Source organism: Pseudochaenichthys georgianus, chromosome 24, assembly GCF_902827115.2.
Source record: "Pseudochaenichthys georgianus chromosome 24, fPseGeo1.2, whole genome shotgun sequence".
Lineage (NCBI taxonomy): Eukaryota > Metazoa > Chordata > Actinopteri > Perciformes > Channichthyidae > Pseudochaenichthys > Pseudochaenichthys georgianus.
Window position 1 is genome coordinate 4,402,988 of NC_047526.1, and position 23,706 is coordinate 4,426,693.

Sequence of the window (23,706 nt, forward strand, 5' to 3'; positions counted from 1 at the left end):
CTTAGTCCTGTGTTATATTTTCTTTTTAGTTTTAGTCATATTTAGTCACCTTAATCCTGTTTTTATTTAGTCAAGTTTTAGTCGACTAAAAGTCTGAGCATTTTAGTCTTATTTTAGTCGACTAAAACAGTAAACATTTTAGTCAACATTTAGTCGACTAAAAGTCTGAGCATTTAGTCTTATTTAGTCAAAGAAAACTAATTATTTTAGTCTACTTTTTGTCAATGAAAACTGTTGAGTCTTTTTAGTCATCAGATTATATAGAACATTTCAGTCAAACTAGTCTAGCCAAAACCAATAATTTGTCATTTTAGTATATAAAAAATAAGATTATATCTTGTCCTTATTTGATGAAAAACACAGGTTGATTGATTAAGAATGCAGCTTTGCAGAGTATCAGCTCAGGTTTGTGGTGTTTTTACCTGTGTTATGGCCACATTGCTTCCCTTCTGATGAAACAATGCATTCGCTTTTTTACTCCGCCTCATTGTAGCGAAAATGGGCCCAAATATCACATCGTTTCTTTCTCCCAAGCAGTGGTGGCTTTAGACTTTTTCGTGTAATTCAAATCTACCGCCGCGCGCAGCACAGGCACACAGCTGCTGCCCTGCCGCAGCACCGGAAATGGAACTGCTGGGAGAAAAACTGACTATCGGAGATGTAACGTTATCTTTGATAATATTTCGTCTCCTTTTTTCGTCAACGAAAGTAAAGAGAGATTTTGGCATCGTTTTATTTTAGTAAACTACATTTACGTCTCGTCACTTTTCGTCAACGATATTGCATGATGATTTCGTTATTGTTTACTGCCGTCGGTGCCGTCTGGTCATCGTCTCCGTCATGGAAAAAAAGGTCGTTGACAAACATATTTCGTCATAGTTTTAGTCAACGAAATTAACACTACTGGCTGGTCTACCTGCATGTGCCACCCGACCTCAGCTCATCCAGAATGCAGCGGCTCGCCTGGTCTTCAACCTTCCTAAATGTTCCCACACCACGCCGCTCCTCCGCTCCCTCCACTGGCTTCCGATAACTGCTAGAATCCACTTCAAGACACTGGTACCTGCTTACCATGCTGCGAATGGATCTGGCCCTTCCTACATCCAGGAGATGGTTAAACCGTACACCCCAGCACGTGCACTCCGCTCTGCATCAACCAAACGACTCGATGCACCCTCGCTGCGAGGGGGACCCAAGTTCCCATCAGCAAAAACACGTGGGTTTGCTATCCTGGCTCCAAAATGGTGGAATGAGCTCCCCATTGACATCAGGACAGCAGATAGCTTACACACCTTCCAGCGCAGACTGAAAACTCATCTCTTTCGACTCCACTTCGAGCGATAGAACTATTAACAAAGCACTTATATACTAATAAAGGGCTGGCTTATCGAAAGCCAGTTGAGTAGCACTTGAAATGTTTGGCTCTATGAAACCTGATGTACGGTCAGGTAGAGACCGGTCTCAAGTCAGCACCGATGCAGACTCGCTGTTTGAGGGCTCGATAGCCCACTCCCCTCCACACCGCTCCACACTCGTTGCTTTGGAACAGCCCTCAATATGGCGGACCCTCCCCATGAACGCGCAAACGGAGGGGTAGGGTGTAGGGGTAGGGTATAGCGGGCGGTTTGGGAATGGGCCTAACTCTCTGAGGCCGGCATGGTCTGCCTACAAAACAAAAATAAAAAAACGTTTATGCTGCCCCAACAACAGCCTCTGATCATCAACAGACTTCATGCCATGCTTCATCGGATGCATCTATTAGATCATCTCTATCTCACTCCTAACATCTAAATCTACTTTCAGCATGGATACATTTTGTTCTATATGATTCTTGAAATCTAAAAAAACACAGTTTTTCTACAACAGATTACAAATCGCCTGATAATGGTACAAACAAGTGGCAACATGTGTGACGAAGGTGTTGCGCTGGGCTTTATATAGTTATACTTAAGCTCGCTCCATTGCGGAGATATTCCCACGAGAGTGCGTCAAACTTAAATGAATTCACCCCCCAGTCTCTGGCACTGTTATTGTGGGGGTCGCGGGCTGAAAGGTTTGGGAACCCTTGGACTAGACAGCACTGGAGGATGAATCTGATATATAAAAAAGACGTGTTTCAGTTGATGTCACTGCTCCCTTTGTTGTGTGGAAATGAGAGGACCAATATGTGAGCACAAGGAGTCAGGCTCTGACTGAGTGCTGCCTATAGAAACAAGGATACAGATGCTTTCAGCTGATTATCGGATTAGTCATTTCCAGCCGTGAAGGAAAAATCTATCACACATCGCTCAGAAGAATGTCACCGACCGGTGTGTGTGCTGAGCCACTGTGGTCTGGGTGTAATATACTGCTGTGATTTCAAGCTTCTGCATCCAAAAATACCCGCCGCTGTTACTCTCTATTACAACTCAGTGTTTAAATCAAGATGAAATCAATAATCCCGGAGATAAATATTGATTTCTCAGTATCAACTGACTGAGAACAGTGTGGCTGAGTTATATGAGCAGTATCCTTTTACTCTCAGCCCCCAAACTGTGCACGCTCAAAATGTGGAAGTGCCCAGTATAGATTATTTGTCAGATAGCTACAACCGATTTCTCTAATATCTGCAGGACCAGTGGTGGAAAGAGAAAGAGTACTAATACTACACTGTACAAATACTGCATTAATAACCATACTTGAATAAAAGTATGACAAAAAAATGTACTTAAAGTATTAGAAATAGAAGTTCTTATTGCAGAACTCTAAAATATATTAAAAAATGTTGAGGAAAAGTAAAGAATCCTCAAATACTTGACCTAAAAAAATTTCAAAATTGCTGGAAATTTCAATTTCCTAAGATACTTAAATATCATGTTGGATAGTTTAATCTAAATAAAAGCATCGCATTTTATACGTTTTTCTGAAGTGTAGAAATCTTAATTTCGAAAGTAACTAAATCTGTAAATAAAACTGTAGTCAAGTAAAAAGTACTATATTTTCCTTTGAATTGTAGTGGAGTAGAAGTTTAAAGTTGAACAGAAAGAAAATACTCAAATAAGGTAGTAGTACCCAAAATGCGTACTTAAGTACAGTACTTGAGTAAATGAACACAGCTGACCCAGCCATGTGTAAAAAGATCACATGGTGTTAAAACTTCTTAAAATGTAGCAGAAATACAACATCAGCATGACTGCCTCACCGAAATATATTTATGACCAAATAACACCTCTAACATCTGTCACACTTCCTCCTCCCAGTGAATATTTCCACTGTGACACTGTGACACTTGGGCTTTTCTCTTCTCAGGTTGAGTCACCAATACTGCTGCCCTAAAGCCGCCAAACCGCACTGTGTCACATCTGCACACTCTTGAAACCATGACCTTTCATTCGGTGCCCTCGCACTTGGTTTGAGGGCTTGTGTTGACGTACTTTCACAGATCTGACGCGACATGCTCTGCAATGATCTTTACAGTAGATTATGTGTGCATATTAGGAATTATGTCGAGAGTTTACAATCTACATGTTCAAATGACAAATTGCTGGGATTTGTGACCTTTTATGTTGTGTTTTCAGTCATGTCAGGCGATGTACCTGCAATCAAATCCCTAAGATCAGCTGCCTGATGCTCACATCGTATCATCACATGGTTCAAACGGCTGTGCAATAACAGTCGCTGTGAAATGAGCGCAGTGGTTTCAGAAACCGCTGCGATAAGAGAATATGGAGAGAGATAAAGCAGCTATGTTGTGTGCACTAAGGTCATCGATACCGCAGAACATCACAGCGCCTGTCAATACAGAGGCATCCAAATACAATGTGTTTCTGGTGATGCTGCAGATATTAGCTTTCTGGTCTTGTGCTCTCTGGATGACGCGTTTATGACTTATAGTCCACACTTCATACACACGTGAGATTCTCAACTTATTTGATGATTCTAGTTTTTTCAAAGATTATTTGGCATTTTTATGGTAAATTACAAAAGTATTGGAGATCTCAGGAGTATTTAGCCAGAGGAAAACATCTCAAGGGTTACTCACCACCTTTCACGATTCTTTGAACTGCATCACACAGTCTTCCTCAGCAGATAGAGTTGCTTAGTTGTCATGGAGATGGCTCAGTTCAGATTACTCAGTTCAGTTCAGGTACTTTTTGGCTTCGGACATACCTTCATTATTACAGTGTTATTTTCAGAGCACAATGTTGGACGTTCCTTTGCATCAGAGACTCGGTAAAGGGGGCGTGGGTGGGTGGGTGGGGGGCGTTAGTGGATGGAGGTGCAAACCTAAGCGCAAGGCCTTTGGCGACTTCCTGACCGGCACCACATACCTTGATTGGTTTGGGCTACAGATGCACTTGGTCAAGGTTAGGAGCATGTTGTGGTTCTGGTTAAGAAGTGTAACATTTCTTAACCAAAGTTGGCGCACGCACACATTGATAAGAAATAGATGCGTAGTTATATTTAGACGTTGAAATGATGTTTTGACTTTCCTTCATTGCTCTAACCTGAACCTGATCTAACCACTTCCCTGATGACTGAGACGATCCTTTCTGTTTGAGCAACAGAGAAGCTGGAGGGCGCAGTTTCTGAAGCATTGACTTTAGTTAAATGTGTCATGGCAACCAATTTCACATTACTGTATTGGGTTAGTTGAATATACTTCATATTATTGCTTTCAACTAACCTAATAGAGTTATGTGAAATCTGTGGAAATTATACATTTAATTAAAGTCAACGCTTCAGTTTTTTCTAAAGAACATGATGTTGCAATGTGTTTGTTAGTTCACCAACTGTCCAGTCCCCTCTCGTGTGTGTGTGATATGTGTGTGTGTGTGTGTGTGTGTTGTGTGTGTGTGTGTGTGTGTGTGTGTGTGTGTGTGTGTGTGTTGTGTGTGTGTGTGTGTTGTGTGTTGTGTGTGTGTGTGTGTGTGTGTTGTGTGTGTGTGTGTGTGTGTGTGTGTGTGTGTGTGTGTGTGTGTGTGTGTTCACCCATACATCACTCCCTAAATTAGCTCCCCTGCACTGTGTGTGTGCTGCTGCCAGTGGGTCATCTAACCCACTATGGCCATCCCCCGGGGGGGTAATGTGAGTGAGCTCAGCTTCAACTATTGGGACATGTGAATGTGTTGCAGCCCCCCCCCCCCCCAAGAGAGTGAACTGACAACCACGGCTGTTCACAGACCCCCCCATGCACTGCCTCCATGACACACAGGTTTAATGTGCCCTGAGGAATATCCTTAAAGCAGGGGTGGGGAACCTCCGGCCCCCGGGCCGTATACGGCCCGCGAGACAATTTGATACGGCCCTCGAGGTAACACACGCAAAAAAGAAAAAAATTAAGAAATCTAGACCGCAAAATATGTAACAAGCGAGTGCCTGTTTTTCCTGGCCAAGGTCAGGGTCCTTGAACACAACACGAGCCTAACGTGTCATCGCGTGGTATATGTCTCCTCCGACAGGGGTTTAGAGCTGCCGGAGAGCAGAGCACCAGAACGCCGCTCCGGGCCGGGGACTTCACAAATGTTCAGTACCTATAAGGAGTCGTACACATGCCGCAGTTTGTGCGTGGCAGTGTCTTTAGTTGAAGCCCAGTGGCAATCTGTTCATCTGTCACACTGATCATACAGTCAATAACTTTGTTGTTATTAGCATCTGGTTAGCTAGCTATGCTAACGAATATAAGAAGCTTTTTCTACAATCAGTGAGGTAAAGGCACATCTTTATATGACCATTATAGTTTATAAAAAAATAAGAGAATACAGTAAACGGGTATAAAATACTATATGACAGTAAAAAAAAGTTGTTATTAACAAACAAGAATACAGTTTGAAAGGGGAGTGATTTGTAAAATATCCATAAATAAAAAGAAAATATGCTTACAGTTCTGTTTCATATGGTGTGCTGAGAGAGGTAATCCATAGATCTCCTAATGTTGCTCTCAAAGTGCACCAAACTTCAACATTTAAAAAAAAATCTTCCCGGGGAACATGCCCCGGGCCCAGACCCCCTAGAGGAGGTTAGGTCCCCCCTCCCCCCCCACTTAAATCATGTTCACATGGATAGGAAACTAAATTGCACACATCTTGTGTCCATATCTTTCTGTTTTGGTGGCCATGCCACAACCGTGCACGTGCATGCATGCGCGAATCATGGTAAATATCTGTATTAAGAGGTTGCTTTTTCTTTGCACAGCATGAAAGAAAGGCCAAATGAATGGGCTGTGATTTTAGTATTTTTAAGCAGACGTCAATAATTTGTACGGCCCTCGGAGGATGTTGAAAAAATTGAAATTGGCCCTTGAGAGGAAAAAGGTTCCCCACCCCTGCCTTAAAGAAGGAGAAAATCCAATGAGACAACTCTTCAGACTGTGTAAGCATCGCTCTTACACTCGTAGTCACATTTCCCAATTTCCCCCGTTGTTTTAAAGAAAGCATTCGGCTTTCCTTTGTCGCGAAGGTACATGTCTCGAGGCCAGACAGTGAGAGAGGTGTTTGAGAGAGCGCTGGTGTCAAACATCCAGAATGAACTGTTTCAAGTAGAAAACAAGAACTGCTAAGTGCACGGTGATGAAACAGGCGTGTTTTGCGGTGAGCTGCTCCTCTGTGTGGTCGGCAGAGCAAGATGTGACGCCAGCTCATGAACATATAAACAAAGAAGAATGTGATGTGAGAAGGCGTCAGTTCTTCTCAGACATGTTGGGTATCTCTGTGCCGGTCCACGGTGTGTTCCAATCAGTCGCATCAGTAGATGTTGTCTTTCTTCTTCCTCACTGCCTGGCAGCCCTTTGATCTCAGCGGGATATTTATTCCATTGCTCTGGTTTTGCCAATGCATGTTGCTACAACAACGGAGCTCTGCATGTATTAGTAAAGCTTGAGATGGTGCACATGCAAGAGCAGTGTTGTAAAAGAGAGCTTTTCTCAGCCATATGAACAGAGCTGTACCCTCCAGCCCACACAACACACACACACACACACACATGATCACACGCACGATCACTCTTAGCTTTGCACCACATACATCCGTACAGACGTGGCTTTTGAAGGTTTTGACGTGGGCGATGCCTCCGTGTCAACTCCTTCCTGTGGGGAGACTTTCCACTTGCCTTTTTTTCCATGCGTGCTTCGAGCGGGAGCTTTTTCTCAAATGTGATGGTTCTAAATGTAACTTCAGCACACACTGAATGTATTGTTTCCCACTCAAAACGTCCACCCTGCCCCCCACTCTTTACTCCATACGTCCTATATATATCCCGCATTAATAATGCAACTCCTAATCCAGTCTTCATTGCGAGCAGCCCATTTAGCTTGCCAATCACTGGCCTATTAACACCAAATATGCTGCTTTATTTATTTATATATTATTTCAATTTGATTTCACTGTACAGCATTTAGCTTTGGATGATCTAACTCTGTTCTACATGTACAACGTCTACAGATTCTCGCTCAATTGTATCAGTTGCACTATTGTATGTCTATTTTTCTTTTATGTTTTAGTAATATTGTATGTTGCACTGTTGGAAAAACGTAAGGCAAGGCAAGTTTATTTATAGAGCACTTTTCAACGCAAGGCAATTCAAAGTGCTTTACCAAAAAAAAAAAAAAAATGAAAGACATTAAGCATTGAAAAAGAAAAGCTAATAAAATAAACATTAAGGACAAATACATGGATAAACGTTACAGTGCAGTCTAAAATATGAATAGTTCAATTAAACATTACAAGAAAAGTACATGGATAAAAGTTACAGTGCAGTTTAAGATATGAATAGTTCAATTAAAAGCAGCGACAAAAGAAAAGTCTTCAGCCTGGATTTAAAAGTAGTAAGAGTTGCAGCGGACCTGCAGGTTTCTGGGAGTTTGTTCCAGATATTTGGAGCATAATACTGAACGCTGCTTCTCCAGTGTTTAGTTCTGACTCTGGGGACAGGAAAGCTGACCAGTCCCTGAAGACCTGAGAGATCTGGATGGTTCATAGTTTAGCAGGAGGTCAGAAATGTATTTTGGGCCTAAACCATTCAGTGCTTTATAAACCAGCAGCAGTATTTTGAAATCTATTCTTTGACACACAGGAAGCCAGTGTAAAGACTTCAGAACAGGAGTGATGTGATCCACTTTCTTAGTGTTAGTGAGGACTCGAGCAGCGGCGTTCTGAATCAGCTGCAGCTTCCTAATAGATGTTTTAGTGAGACCTGTGAAGACACCATTACAGTAGTCCAGTCTACTGAAGATAACGGCATGGACAAGTTTTTCCAAATCCTGCTGTGACATTAGTCTTTTAATCCTAGATATGTTCTTTAGGTGATAGTAGGCTGATTTAGTAACCGTTTTAATGTGACTGTTGAAACTCAGGTCAGAGTCCATGACTACACCTAGATTTCTGGCTTTATCTGTTGTTTTGAACATTGCAGAATGAAGCTCAGCGCTAACTTTTATACGTTCTGACTTGGCTCCAAAAACCATTACCTCAGTTTTATCTTTGTTTAATTGGAGAAAGTTCTGACACATCCAGTCATTGATTTGTTCAATGCACTTACTCAGTGCTTGAATTGGAGCATAGTCTCCTGGTGAAATGGTTACGTAAATGTGTGTGTCATCTGCATAGCTATGGTAACTTATTGTGTTGTTCTTCATTATCTGTGCCAGTGGTAGCATGTAGATGTTAAAGAGAAGAGGCCCCAAGATGGAGCCTTGAGGAACCCCACATGTCATATTTGTCAACTCAGATGTGTATTTACCTATAGAAACAAAGTTGTTTCTATCCTTTAAGTAGGATTTAAACCAATTTAGAACTGTTTCCGAAAGTCCCACCCAGTTTTCCAGTCGGTCTAGTAATATGCTGTGGTCAACAGTGTCAAACGCAGCACTGAGATCTAATAATACTAACACTGAAGTTCTGCCACTGTCTGTGTTTAAGTGGATGTCATTAAAGACCTTTACAAGAGCAGTCTCAGTGCTGTGGTTTGGACGAAAGCCTGACTGGAACACATCGAAACAACTATTTAAATGCAAGAAATTACTCAGCTGTTGAAAAACCTAGAAATGGGAGGTTTGATATGGACCTGTAATTGTTCATTACTGAAGCATCTAGATTATTCTTTTTTAAGAGCGGTTTAATGACTGCAGTTTTCAGGGCCTGTGGAAAAATACCTGAGTGAAGAGATTTGTTTACTATATGAAGTAGTTCTGAGGCCATGCAGGGCAAAACATCTTTGAAAAATCCTATTGGAATAATATCAAGGCAGCAGGAGGAGGATTTCAGAAGTTGTATAATGTCCTCTAGGTTTTTATCATTAATCTGATGGAATTGTGTCATGATGTCTGAATTGATGTTAAGTGGACACAGAGACAAACATTTGCTGTTCCTGATGCAGAGACACTGACTGCTTGTCTGATTTTCTGAATTTTGTCAGTGAAAAAGGAGGCAAAATCATTGCACGCCCTGGTGGTTAGAAATTCAGAGGCTACTGACACCTCCTAGGACTTCCAATTTTCATGCAGAAACTATGCTGGAGCCTTTGAGTTTTTGAATTGAACTAAATATCTTATTGATTCAGGCAATAGCGCAGGAAGAGGTTTAGACAGCAGGTTATGCTGTGCGGGTGTACTAGTCATTTTCAGAGCAAATATCAAGCACACGATTGAACATCCAATAAGCATTTGCTATTTATTTTGTATTCAGTCAAATATGTATATCTGTCCTTTGTGGTGACTGTGATGTCTTGCAGTAATGTATGGCTGCTGTGGTATTAACATTATTTACATAAAAAAAACAAAATTGGGTCTGAGTCATGTCGAGGCAAACTAAAATCTTGGGCAGACAGGAAATCAAATTCACAAATATCTCAATTGTCAGACATTTGAAGACTAGATACGACACATGATTTCTTATTTCTGAAGCCAGAGAGAGCTGAGACATGGCTGCAGACGCTGGAAAGCGTGGCCAGTCTATAGATAACCTCAGTGTTTCTATCACATGTGCAGCGCGTTACCATATAAGACAGCAATATGACTCACCCCGCTCACTGACCTACTATGTGGGAAGTCATGATTCATGCAAGCTGCATGTAAGCAGGCAGGACCCAAAAATACTCTGGCATGCCATCACACAAACACATACACGACTATCACACACACACACACACACACACACACACACACACACACACCACACACACACACACACAACCACACACACACACACACACACACACACACACATACCTCACTTGCTCAGTCATACTCACCACCCACAGACACTGATAGGCTCAGAGGCAGCCGGTAACATGCAGTGAGAGACATTAGAAAGTTGTCAGAGCAAAGACTGGAATAACAAGATGACTGGATCTGCCTTTTTGAGGTAATGCCAACGAGCAGCTGGCGCCGTGAAGGCTTAATTATGTGACTGTTGCTGTGATTCTTAATGGATATGAAGTTGTTTTTTGAGATACTAAAGTCAAGTTTGCAACAGGTAGCTTGAGTTTCAATGCATTTTAACGATGAAAAGATTCCTCGAGAGCGAATGTAACTTCACTTAAATGAAACTCATTTGGTCACATGGTGAACCGTAGCTGTCGGTGGCGTGTCTTGATTTTGTAAGTGGGCAGATTTTCAATTAGTCAGCAGAATATGTCTATAAATAGATTTTGGAATGCTGGTGTTGTGATGCCAGAGTCGAAAACCTCACCAAGTTTGAAAGAGAAGTCCTGAAAGCATGTCGTCCAGCTAAGAGTGCTAACCTGTCAGCTTTGTTCTGAAGTTCCTTGTTTGATGGATCAAAGGAATTGAACCCGTCAGAGACTTTTCACTCTGTAGTCTTGGCTCATCCTGAATGTATTCTAATGCAGATGATGGCTGCTCTGATAATCAGTTTCTTAGGATCTAATCCAGCTGTCTGTGATGGTTTCCATGCAGTGTGTGCTCCTCACTAATTGTTTCTTTAAGAAGATACATCTCGGGGGTGCTTTGAGTATTGATTCATGTGGTCGAGGTCACTGCCTTGACCTTTCCATGGCTGTGAGATGAAGTAGCTCTGGTGGTAATTAGGCCGACTGCAGAGAGATGCAGGTTTGTGCAAGTGCCTTCTTGGCCGTGCTCTCGCAGCCAGACCCATTCATCAGTGTCAGCCGCAGGAGCAATGCATGATGGTCAGCAGCTCGCCTCACCCTCACCGCGGTTACGCCTGTCACCTGACCACACACCCTGACCTGGCTGTAGACACAAGGTCCCTCCTCAGCTCAGACATTTACATGAGATCCAGGACGTGGTTCAGAGTCCCTCGTCCCTTGGGTTCAGGACTCGATGCTGTGTTGTCTTCGCTCAGTCCCCTGATCGAAGCCTAGGGAGGAGACGGTATTGATTTCCATCTAGATAGTAAAGCTCTTGATCAATTTATAGATGGACTTAAGAACAACAACTCCAGCCTGAGATGACTGTGTCCTCTATGTGAGGTTTACCGTGAACTTTTATTCTGAGGGTCTTTAGCTTTAACGCCATACCTTTTTTAGAAGGTGTATTTCAGGAGAGCTATGCTTTGGAGTTGGTCGCACATGAAACATAATGATGAGCATCAGCAGCGTGCCTCAGAAGTGTCTGTGTCGCATAATATTATCTGAGGATCAATATAAGGAACCCGGTGACCTTCTGAAAGGCTGTTTACATTATCAGCATGAGAGGAGAATGAGGAAACTCTGCAGTGGAAAGCATCAGAAGCTCTTGCCGTAAATCTTCTCTTACAATCTGTGTTTCTTCTAAATGTATACAAGGTGTACTAAAGAGCCTGAACAGCATGCTGTATCGCTATGAGACCAAAGGCTGCAGAGGGAAACACACCGAGTAAATACAACACTTGTTAGTACTTGATCAAACCAGCCTTGTTTGAAGTCTGTGCCGATGCACATGTATTGGTGTTCACAGGGGTTTGCCATGGTGACTCGAGCCAATGAGGGCAGAGAGTTGTGTCAACCCAGACAACAACGTAAACCTTATGAGGCTACGACATTACAGTAATAAACATCCTTTAAAAAGTGTAAGCCCGGATTGCAGTCCCATATTTACACTAGCTTTGAATAATTACATTCATTTGGAGTGTAAAAACATCTTTTCTTTACATTTAGATGTCTCAAATGAGGTAAAGAAATGAAAAAGTGATGTAATAGCAAAATAGCCAGGGAGACATTTCATTAAGATGAGTAGCTCCATCCTCATTAGCATGTGTTATTACAGCCCAGATAGACCAGTCCCACTTTAATCAATCCCAGCGCCTGATATCCCTATTGGTGCTGGTAATGAACCATTAACGCGTTTCTGATGAGCTCTGCACTTCTCCCTGCAGCGGAGCACCCTCCCGGGGATGATTAGCACCACCTTTTGATACATACTAAAGGAGACCACGAGTGGTGCATTACATGTCTGATGTACCAGTCTAGATATATGATTCAACATTCTGGTACCATCCTAAACATAAAATATAATGTTGATCATACATGTAAACAGAAAATATTGTGATTTTCAGATGTATTGTTTGAATATGATTCCTATTCCAGAAAGTCAGAGAGTGTCAGGGTTGAGCGAAGCAGGCAGGACCCAAACGCAGATTTCACAGAAAAACACCTTTATTCCAAGGTCAAATGGAAACAAAACAGAAGTCTTCCCCGTGACACAGTCAAGACACACAAGGAACTAACGAAGACAGGCAGAGAAACCAGAACTTAAATACACACAGGACTAATCAAAGAAACAAGAGACCGGTGAGGAGGCAGGAGAACACACAGGGGCACCAGGTGAACACAATCGGGCAATCAGACAGGAGGGAACAGACAGAAAGCAACAGGCAAGACAAGGTGAAGACTTTTCAAAATAAAACAGGAAACCAAAGATAGAAGAAGACAAAACAAAACACAGACAGATCGTGACACCTTAGCCTAGGTATGTATTTATCACAGAAATCTGCAATGTAGACTGGTAGTTTGGGGGTTACCGAATAGGTGGTCGCATTAGGGGAAATGTAGTGTTTTTATGCTTCATAACCCACTTCACGAACAAATGGATTACAGCCAAATTGTAGACACTGTAAAAAGTATTAGCTTTATTTCATCCAATACCAGCTATTAGCTTGCCAGGCTAGTGCAAGGTCCTTATCTGTTGCTATTATCAGCTTTTACAAATAGAAACGAATGTCCTAGCAATATGACACACACTGGCACCAAAACTAACCTTAGGGTACGGGGAAGCAGATAGTTTCCCATGAGGAAACGAAACACCTCCACAAATATCTTCTGCATGTCACATTCAAAGACACATCACGGCGTCAATGTTGTGGCTGAGAAGCGTTTTGCTTGCATTCGTTTGACTTGCAACAAACAGACCTTGAAGTGGATTATGATTTAAATGTACCTACTTTACTTACCTTTCATCATCATCAACATCGTCGTCATCATCATCGCCAAATGAAATGTGTCTTGAAAGCCTTGTCGTGCTAAAAGGATGTTCATTGCTGTGGCCTAATTTGATCGTTCCAATTAAGACCGTGTGCATCGTCAGTGGCATCGCTCGCAGCTGGTGTTCGTGAATGTGCTGTTGCCACATTCTGCTCCATGCAGATATGTTCCCTGTTAGAGGGTCTGTCAGCACATTGTGGAATTATAGAATGTTACTGGAAGAGTTGATTAATATATATTAGTTTAAAGCAAGGAGCTTTCATACTGTATGTATGAGGTTACTTGTGTGGCTGTGGCTGTGAGGTGGAGTGGTGGTTTCAGAAGGTTGCTGATTCAATTCCCAGCCCCTTCAGTCAACATGTTGATGTATCAGATACAGAAGTCCTTTAACTAATCCCACAGTGGGACATGAATTGTTACAACAGCAAAGAAACAGTGCAGATGAAAGAATGAAGCATTGACTTAAGTATTGGATGAAGAGGGAAGTTAATAAAATAAAAAAATACAAATCAATGGTAAATGATAAGTAGCAGCATTTTAAAAAGTGTATTAAACGAGCCGTAACTTCAAGACATTTCCAAGAAATTGAATAAATTGTCAAATTAAAATGTATGGCGCATCATTTGTGGTATGGCACAACAGCTTTACTCTGTGTTGTGTCGGTCTACCAGGGACTAGGTGCACATACATGCATTTACCATGGAGACTAAGCAATGTGCTTTCTGCCTATCGCTGCAGTGCTGCAGATGTAAACAGAGAAGTGCAGAAGAGGAATGTGTTGAAGTCATTGTTGCTTCCTGCATGGTGGATGATCATGACTCTTCCACTGGGGCTCAGCAGTCTGTCCGCCCTCGCTGCTTCTTATATTTCAGTCCTTCATGACCCAGCGCAGCCTCTTCCTTCCACACACCCTGCACATCATTCTGCCGTGGCCCAGGGAGACAACGATCTGCTCATAAGCAACAACAAAGAAGAAGACGTGGCTCACAATGTGTGGTGTGTTTTTTTAGATTAAATAAAGTGAAAATAAGCCTACATATTTTAAATCCTGAAATCAACTACAAGTTCTCTTTATAGGTGGTTGCTAAAAGTGCTGACACAATGTATTAATGTATCAGTCAGCATGTATTGAGATTCAGATGATGTACTGTAAGAGGATTATCGAGCAAAAATGCCAAACATTGTCTTGTACCAGCTTCTAGAATGCTGTTTCATCAATTTAACAACCCAGTCTCACGGCATTTCGTCTTATAGTCACGACATTTAATCTATTGATTCGTGTTCACCAGCACGATTTCCCCCTTTGTTTCGTGTCACACAGAACGATTTGAAAAGCAATGTATTTCTATTGGTAGTGTGTTTCGTGCGTGCAGCACGTCTTTTTGTCCGTTAGGGTCTTGGAAGACCGGAAGCTGTGGGGTTCATAAAAACATCTCCTTACTCAATATCAAGCCACGATTATTGTTTTTATTTTAAATCGTATAATATCGGACTTTTTTTGTCGTCTGTGTCTTGGATCCTCTATCCTGAGTTCTGGATTAAGTCGTGGACTTCGGGTCGTGACTGAACCTGTCTCTGCGGTCCTGCCTTGGGTCTCGTCATGCTGCTTCCCTGATGGCTTCCACAGGATTGTAGCTGACATCCTCGTGGATTCATCTTCTTATTACAGACACATGCATTTCCTAACATTCGGTCTATATGCTGTAAAATGTATTATCTCTTGGATTTACACACGGCATCTATTGCACGTCTGTCCGTCCTGGGAGAGGGATCCCTCCTCTGCTGCTCTCCCTGAGGTTTCTCCCATGTTCCCTTTAAACTGTGGGTTTTCTCTGGAAGTGTTTCCTTGTACGATGTGAGGGTCTAAGGACAGAGGGTGTCGTTTTTCTCATACTGATATTCTGAACAATCTGTGCTGTTGTATTTGCTGTAAAGTGTCTCTACTGTAGGCTATTTTTATTATATGTACAGCACTTTGGCTCGACCAAAAACCGTTTATAAATGTGCTATATAAATAAAACTTGATTTGATTTGATTGAAAAGAAATGGGGCTCAGAGCCTCAGGATACTGAAATCTGTATTTTTTTAAATCTTTTTTTCCTTCTAATTTGTTATTCTTTTCTAAATACACACTGTTATTTACTCACCAATAACACACAATTATCCTTGTTTTTATTTATTTGTTTAATTCCATAATCTCTGGCTTTTTTGGCGTCCGTCAGGAACTGAATTTCAAAATAAAAATAACCGGAAACAGACGTAGGCCTATAACGGCCCGTCCACACGGCGGCGTGCGCTAACGCTTGCCGGCGGGCGTGTCTGAAACTCGACCAACAACCAATCACACGAATCTCCCGCCCCTGACACACAAGCAGCGGTTTGATTGGCTCGAGCTTGTACTGGCATATGATTCGATTGGCTGACGCTTCTGCCGAGGCGTCAAAAGTTGAACATTGCTCAACTTTTGCAGCGAGCCACGCCAGCTACGCTCCACGTCGCTTCCCACGATGCATTTCGGCTAAAAGTGACGTCACCCCATTCAAAGTGAATGGTGAAGCGTCAACGCACGCCGCTGTGTCGACGGGCCGTAAGGGACATTTCAAGCATCCTTGTGATACACAGCCACTGAAGTGATTACCCAAGATCCTCAGCTATGGTTTAAGCTCGCTGATTGGATGTTTTTAGCCGCAATGCATGTAGGGATATGGTATTAATGCGATATGAAAACATTTTTTTTAAAGAAAATAATACTTAATTCCGAGTGCTCTTGCTTTTCTCGTTGAAAGTCATCACATAACGGCATTGTAATACACGGTTCGGCTGCATTACACGGTTCGGCTGCATTACATATTACAGATCTGCCGTAGTTCTTTATTTATAGAGCCCTGATGAGAAGACCTTTGGAAAAACTGGAAGGAATGCCGCCGAAACATACTACCAATAGAAATACATTGCTTTTAAAATCGTTCTGTGTGACAAAATGTCGTGACTATAACGTGAAATACAGAGCTGGCATCTGATTAGCTTAGCTAGCATAAAGGCTATGAATGTAATTTCCCCTAACAAATTGTAATATTTACATTTATGATTGTGGACAGATTTAACAAATGCGATGTAATCAGTAAGCTTCAGAGGTGTTAGTAAGTTTATTACCTTTGGACAGGGTCAAGACAGCCGTTTCCCCCTGTTTCCAGTCCTTATGCTAAGCTACGCTAGCAACGTCCAGCTCTTAGCTAAACACACAAACAAACGTACTCTCTTAGTACGTCATAATTGTAGATTCAGTAATAAATTAACATTTGGATAGTTGGCACTATTAGCTAAATTAGACTCTGAATGGATACAATTGTATGTCGAAAACACAGACAAACCCCACACCGGAAAAATGTTAATCACAAGATAGAGGCACACTAAAGCTTAGGTTACTTTATCATCTATTTACCTCTAAATGGGACTATCGTTTACAGAATAAACTTCATGCTGTATTCAAGAAGACTTGAAACTAGCGATTGAGATCATAAACTTCTCAGGGAAATGATTAATTGGGTAATAATCAAGTTTTTTATTGACTATTCTGGGACCTCTATTTGCAACCTGTTATACAAAAAAAACTAGAACAACGTTCTGTTGGTGAGCAATCAATCGAAACAAGGACAGTTAGGCAACAGCAGGTACTCAGCTCCTTTCCAAAGGCTGTACTGTATGGCAGTGCACATATACCTGCGCTATAGTTCCTCATATATAGCTGTCTGCAGGTCTGTAGCCACATGGCTCAGACTCCCTCAGATCAGCAGCTCTCTCCAGGAGCAGCCAGTGGTGAACCACGCAGTCAGCTCTGGAGCAGACTCATCACCTCCACGCTGTGCTTTCATCTGCGCAGGAATGTTAGCAACTCACCGAGAAGATTGGCGGGATCAGTGTTAGTGTGGCAGAAAGAGCTGCCGTCAACAACTGACCCTGGAAGTAGAAAAAAAAGAAAGATTTTTTTTTTTGCATCCATCAGCACTTCTAATCAGAAACCTGCCACAACCTGCTACTTTGTGGTGTGTGTGTGTGTGTGTGTGTGTGTGTGTGTGTGTGTGTGTGTGTGTGTGTGTGTGTGTGTGTGTGTGTGTGTGTGTGTGTGTGTGTGTGTGTGTGTGTGTGTGTGTGTGTGTGTGTGTGTGTGTGTGTGTGTGTGTGTGTGTGTGTGTGTGTGTGTGTGTGTGTGTCATCCTTGCATTTTCCTCCCACTCTAACAAACCATCTGAAGCGAATGTGCATTCCAGGGTAGAAATAGCATGTTTGGATTGCTCTGAACCTCACAACCGCATCTGGAAACATTATTCTTGGAAGACAGGTCATTATCATACTGTAGGAACCCAACTGAGAAATGTTTGGAGGAAATAAGCAAACTGTGCAACAGTCAGAGCAGTCAGAACCACAGAAAGGCTGGACTGACATAGTGTTCCACAACAGCCCCCTACACAAGACTGCTACCATCAAACCATTACTCTGTCATATGGCCTAATATTAAAACACGTTAAAGCAATTTATGGCTCAGTGTAGCCTCGCAACGCCAACCCACATCTCTCACTTCCCTCACTGCGGACTAGTTTCACTAAGTATTTGTGTCAGATGACATTTAGGCTGTACAGTAAATAGTAGATGATTGACAAGTTGATGAGACATCGGTGTGACCTGATAGGACGAGGCACCACTCACTGCACTGTGATGAGTCTTTGCTTGTGTTTTTTTAAAGATGCTGACTAGTCAGGAAATGCTCTCAACTGTCACCCAAAATCAGTTTCTTTACAAACCTGAGGTCAAAAACAGGTCATCCAGTCACTGAGCATATTTCATCTGAAAGGCCTGGCCTATGTAAGTAGTCATGACATTTGAGCGTTTCAAAAGGTGACACGTTACATCATGAACTAAAACACACACTAAAGCTGGCTTGGATCACTCTGGGCTTCAGAGTGTGAAGGGGATGTTGTCCAGATGTTGTCCAGACTCGTTTTAGGCTGAGCTCATCCAAGACTTCAACTGCAATCTGTAAGGCTTTACAAATCCGATAATATAATGAAATCATACAATAATGTAATATATCATATCTATATCTCATTTTTGCATTAGCTTAGTAAATACTCACAGCAGATAAAAACGTTGTAATTGCAAAATATATCACAGACTCACATTTTTACATTACATTGAATTCCATGTGTTGCACGGTAAATACTTTTCTACAAACTGCAGCAGTCATACAATGAAAGTCCCAGTTAATGCAGGATTTTCTAAGTTGTACTGGTGTATAGAGACATGATGCTAACTGTGACACATTTCACAAACACCTCAGACAATCATTTATTTTTTCAAGCACTCTTGGGTATTTTCAAATTGATTGATTGCCTATAGAGAAACATACAGCCAGGGATCAGGGCCTGAGAGCTGTCCTTCACTGCATGTCCACCCCCTGTCTTCCCATTTACACGGTGAGGAGCACACAGCCTGAGAGAGAGAGAGAGAGAGAGAGAGAGAGAGAGAGAGAGAGAGAGAGAGAGAGAGAGAGAGAGAGAGAGAGAGAGAGAGAGAGAGAGAGAGAGAGAGAGAGAGAGAGAGAGACTTGTTACTTGAGGTTTTGTAATATATTGTTGTAAATTGTTTAATGAATGAATTGTATTTGTATGTTTTTCTTATCATATATCCTTGACGCTTTGGCAATATTGTTCACCTGACATTCATGCCAATAAAGCATATTGAATTGAATTGAGAGAGACTTTGTCTATTTCATTTAGTTGTAAAAAATAAGGCAAGAAATCATTCCAATGTGTACTATAGGACAGTAAAAGTTGATTAGTAAAATATGCATAAATATAAAGAAAGAATGCTAACTAGGTAACATAAGATAAGAATAAACCAGTTTAAATGATTTGTTATTGGTTGTGATCATATTCTAAGGATGTTTAGATTATTGAAAAGTATACAGCTCCCTTTCATCTGAGTGTTGAGAGCTGTGTCCATACATTCATGTTGTGCTCAAAGTGCACCAGATTGATGCTTTTCACTTCAACATTTAAAAGTAAAATCTTCCCGGGGGTGCATGCCCCCAGACCCCCCTAGAGGAGGTGAGGACCCCCCCCCCCTCCCAAATAAAGCAGGTTAAAATAATTATTTTAGTAAACACTGCAAACGGGTCCCACAGACCCAAACAGCACACAAAGGTTAAAGGTAAGCATATAATGTTAAAATCTGCTGGACGTTGGGTTCTTTATTTACTTGAGAGGTTAGCTGTGTTTCCTCTTTTCCAGTTACACTTCTCCTTTTGCTAAGTATTTTTTTATACATAAAAGTATGAGTCAGTGAGAGCTTCCTTCCTTGCTAACACCAGAAAGTTCAAATGTAATATGTTTTGATTTTTTCAACACGTAAAAAACATGTCCTAGATAGAACATCTGGTTAGAATTATTATTCAATTAAAAGGTAACATATAAGAAGCTTACATGGCCCATTAGCTGTCAATCATACAGTCAACATCGAGCGGTTATCACAGAATATTTTCAAAGAGAAATGAGTAATCACTGTGTAATCCCATTTTGTCTCATAGCCAGCCACATTAAAACAGAACACCAATGGAGCTTTTTGGAAGAAATATAATTTGGAGTATTGTCAGTATTCTATAAAACTAGAGCAACGGGACGAAAAGGCATTATTTATTGAAATAGTACGTATTATTTAAGGTCAGAAAGATTATCTTATTGAGGTGGAGTTTGATGCCTTGGGAGTGTTTATCCTTCATTCTAGAAAAACTGTGAAAAATCACTGTTTGAAAAAAGAAATCTCCTTCCAAACAACCTCTGTGGCACATTCTGAAGTTTCTGTTCCTCAATATGTTGTAAAAAGAATCAACTTTATTTATATGGCAACTGTCATAACATAAAATGTGGCTCAAGTCGCTTTACAAGAGAAATTAATCATTAACTCTTGTATTTAAAAAGGTACAAAAACAAACCATGTATTAGAAACAGGTATATTTTTACAAATACTAAATAATATAACATAACAATAAAGAGGTATATTAGTTTAGTTTATTATTGATTTGATGCATTAATGCCACCAACTCACGACATGTTGCCTCGCAAAGGAGTCTTCACAGTACACTCGGTGAAATGACCTTAAAAGCATTTCATAATAGAGCATGATCAAACTAATGCTTCGCGGCAGCAGGGGAAACCCTTAGCTGTAGATTGGGTCTTTATTTGTTGGGTTAAACGTTTTTAAAAGCAAACGGTAACATTCCACATTTTCTTTTAAAGCTGCATATATGCAGTGTTCGGTGTAGTCACATAGGTTAGTGTTTATTTAACAGTTCTTACTCTGGACTACAAAACATCCTCTGTGCTATCATGTGGCTCATGTCTAGCTGCTCAGGACACCTTTACGCCGAGTCGCTCTTAGATTGAAAACACGTGTGGATCTGTGGAGCAGAGTAATACAGAGACAGCCCTTTACACTGCAGTCTCCTGGCTCCCTTTATTTGAAATGTTTGGTTTCTAAAAAAAGTGATTCTGTATGTTTAAATTTGGTGATGGGATAGCTGTTTGTGTGCATGTGATGTAATAATGCAGCGGTGACCGGTGAGTGTGGGATTGGACTTCACTCAGTCAATCTTTTGTGAGTCATGCATAGATATATATGTTTGACCACGCTGAGCCCCTGCTCATGCACGTGAGAATGAGAAGAATATTCTGCTCATTTGTTCACAACAATATTTTGCATATTTGTACACAAGCTACCTCTCTTAATATCTGCACAGCTTTCCACTTTTCATAACAATACTGCACATTTTATCTTGTATTTTTTCTGTACGTAATTTCATCTAAATAATATTTTCTTACAATTTATCTTCGTTAACTATGTGTATGTGACCATGTACACCAAGGCATAATCCTCGTATGTGTCAACCTGCTTGTCAATAAACCTGCTTCTGATTCTGAAAATGTTGTTTAAATGTTAAAGTGTGCAGAGAGCAGTGTGTGTGTTGAATCATGAGGCGGGGGCTGATGTCAGCCCTGCGGTATGTGCTTGCTGGGTTTGGCTGTAAGCTGACCGCCCTCTGTTGTGCTTATGTTTCCAGGGCGTGAGCGGAATGTCCGTGGATGAGAAGCCTGAAGCCCCCATGTATGTGTATGAGTCGACAGTTCATTGTACCAATATCCTCCTCTGCCTCAACGACCAGCGGAAGCAGGATATCCTGTGCGATGTGACCGTCCTGGTGGAGGGGAAGGAGTTCCGCGGGCACCGCTCTGTGCTGGCCGCCTGCAGCGAGTACTTCCTGCAGGCGCTGGTGGGCCAGGCGGAGAATGGCTTGGTGGTCAGCCTTCCGGAAGAGGTACGACTATCAAACACACTTTGTCCTGCACAGTTTTTTCATTTCCATGGGTCGTGTGCTATTGACCTCTAGACAATGCAACTCTAAAACTCCACACTGACACCAGTACAAAAGCAATACCAATCAGCCTCTCCACACCTCCAGCCACAGCCACAAAGTGACCAATGGACTGAGCACCTCTACACTGATGCCCCGGCCACACGAGGACGAAAACGGCTAAACGCATAGGATTAACGCAATCGCAAAAAAGCTTCCGTCCACATGCAATAGTTATCCGGATAGTGTCTGTCCACACGAGACCGCTCCGTTTAGCTCCAACCGCTGGAGAAGCTGCAGTACATATGCAGGAGCCTGTACGTGGCGCTGTAACTTCCTCCACAAAAGCAGAGAAGAAGCATGGTTGTCATGGTTGCCCTTCTGTTTATTCTCCGCGGTGGGGGCCGAGGGAACCGGGCAGAGTTTTTCGCCAGTCAACGTGTATTAAAGTTTAAATCTTCCGGTCAAAGGTCTTCTTTGTTTTTTATTGAGCTTTAAAACAAATGAATAACGACTCTATATAATATAATAATAAAATACACGGAGCCTCTCTTTTTCCTCCCTCTCTTCGGACAGCTCAGTGTCTGTCTCATGCAGCAGCTGATCCAGTAATGAGTGACCCGGCCGACAGTAAAAATAAACATATTTATAACTAGTTTAGGGAGTTTGAGAGGTAATTAAAATAGCTAAGGGTGATGATCTAACTTGAAGTGTGTGTTTTGCTGCAGCGGGAGGAGCTGCAGGTGAGCAGAGCTGCGTGTCTCCGTCCTGTCAGATTAGACTTCACTCGCGTTTAGGTCCATATCGAGAGAAAGATAAATAATCTGAATTCAGTGTGCAGTTTACTTTGACGCGGGGTGAGCAGCAGAGTTGGGGAGAGGCGGGGCTATTGTCTCATCATTATCAGAAAATGATCGTATAGGGCGTACACACGGAGCCGTTGGACCCCCCAGAGCGTTGCGTACACCTTGGGACCCGTTATCGTTTTCGCAGTCGTTTAGTGCCGTATTCGGTCGTCCTCGTGTGGCCGAACGGTCTATATGACACTAAACAGTAACGCAAACGACCGTTTTCGTCCTCGTGTGGCCGGGGCATGAGAATGTCAACAGATTTCACATAACTGTTTTTAGGTTAGGAAATAATATTAAGTTAGGTTCAACTTAATATTATTGCTTTCGACTAACTTAATACACTTATGCGAAATCTGTTGACATAATACATTTAATTAAAGTTCATGTTTCAGTTTTTTCCGTGTGTCCACCCTACAACTTCAGTGGGAGAAAGAAAACACAGCTTAGAATGTAACCATTGGTTGCTAAATTGTTATGACATAAAAAAAGCAATCAGATCTAAATTAGGATGACCGATGGTTTTCTGACTGATTAAGCCATCAATGGAGGTGTGACATTAACTTGTTGCAAATGCTTTGGTCCATACAGCAACTTTCTTATGAAGTTCATGCAATCATATAAATAATCACCCACTCAGCCACATCTCAAACTGACTATACCTGCTATACATGGAGCTAAACTCACAGCCAACCTTTCAAATCTCTAGTTCAGTTTATCTGGCGACCAAGAGAAAATAAAGAGACATTGTTGCATTTGAGTTCTGCTCTGGTTCAATAATCAAGAGGAGTAAACATGGAGTAATATGGACTTTTCAAAATATAACATTTGGTGAGCGTGATTCTGAATCATACGCGTGACAGAAGAGATCAAGTTATAATAATAATAATAATAAATCAATTTTATATAGCGCTTTTCTGAACACAAAGACGCTTTACATTTGGGAGGGAGGGTAGACAAACAAAACAAAAACAAAGACAGAACCAAAAAGAAACAAAACACAACAGAAAAGCAGTCAGGAGGAAGTTGATTGAGAGG

The 23,706-nt window shown here is 41.7% G+C and overlaps 1 protein-coding gene across 1 annotated transcript in view; it reads left to right on the plus strand.

Moving 5' to 3' along the window:
* Positions 1-23,706, plus strand: part of LOC117440241 (transcription regulator protein BACH2-like) — a 67,888-nt gene that overhangs the window by 27,766 nt on the left and 16,416 nt on the right. Inside the window, exon 2 of the mRNA XM_034076534.2 lies at positions 21,530-21,784. Coding sequence (XP_033932425.1) covers positions 21,530-21,784 — 255 coding nt within the window. The remainder of the gene's footprint in view (positions 1-21,529; positions 21,785-23,706) is intronic.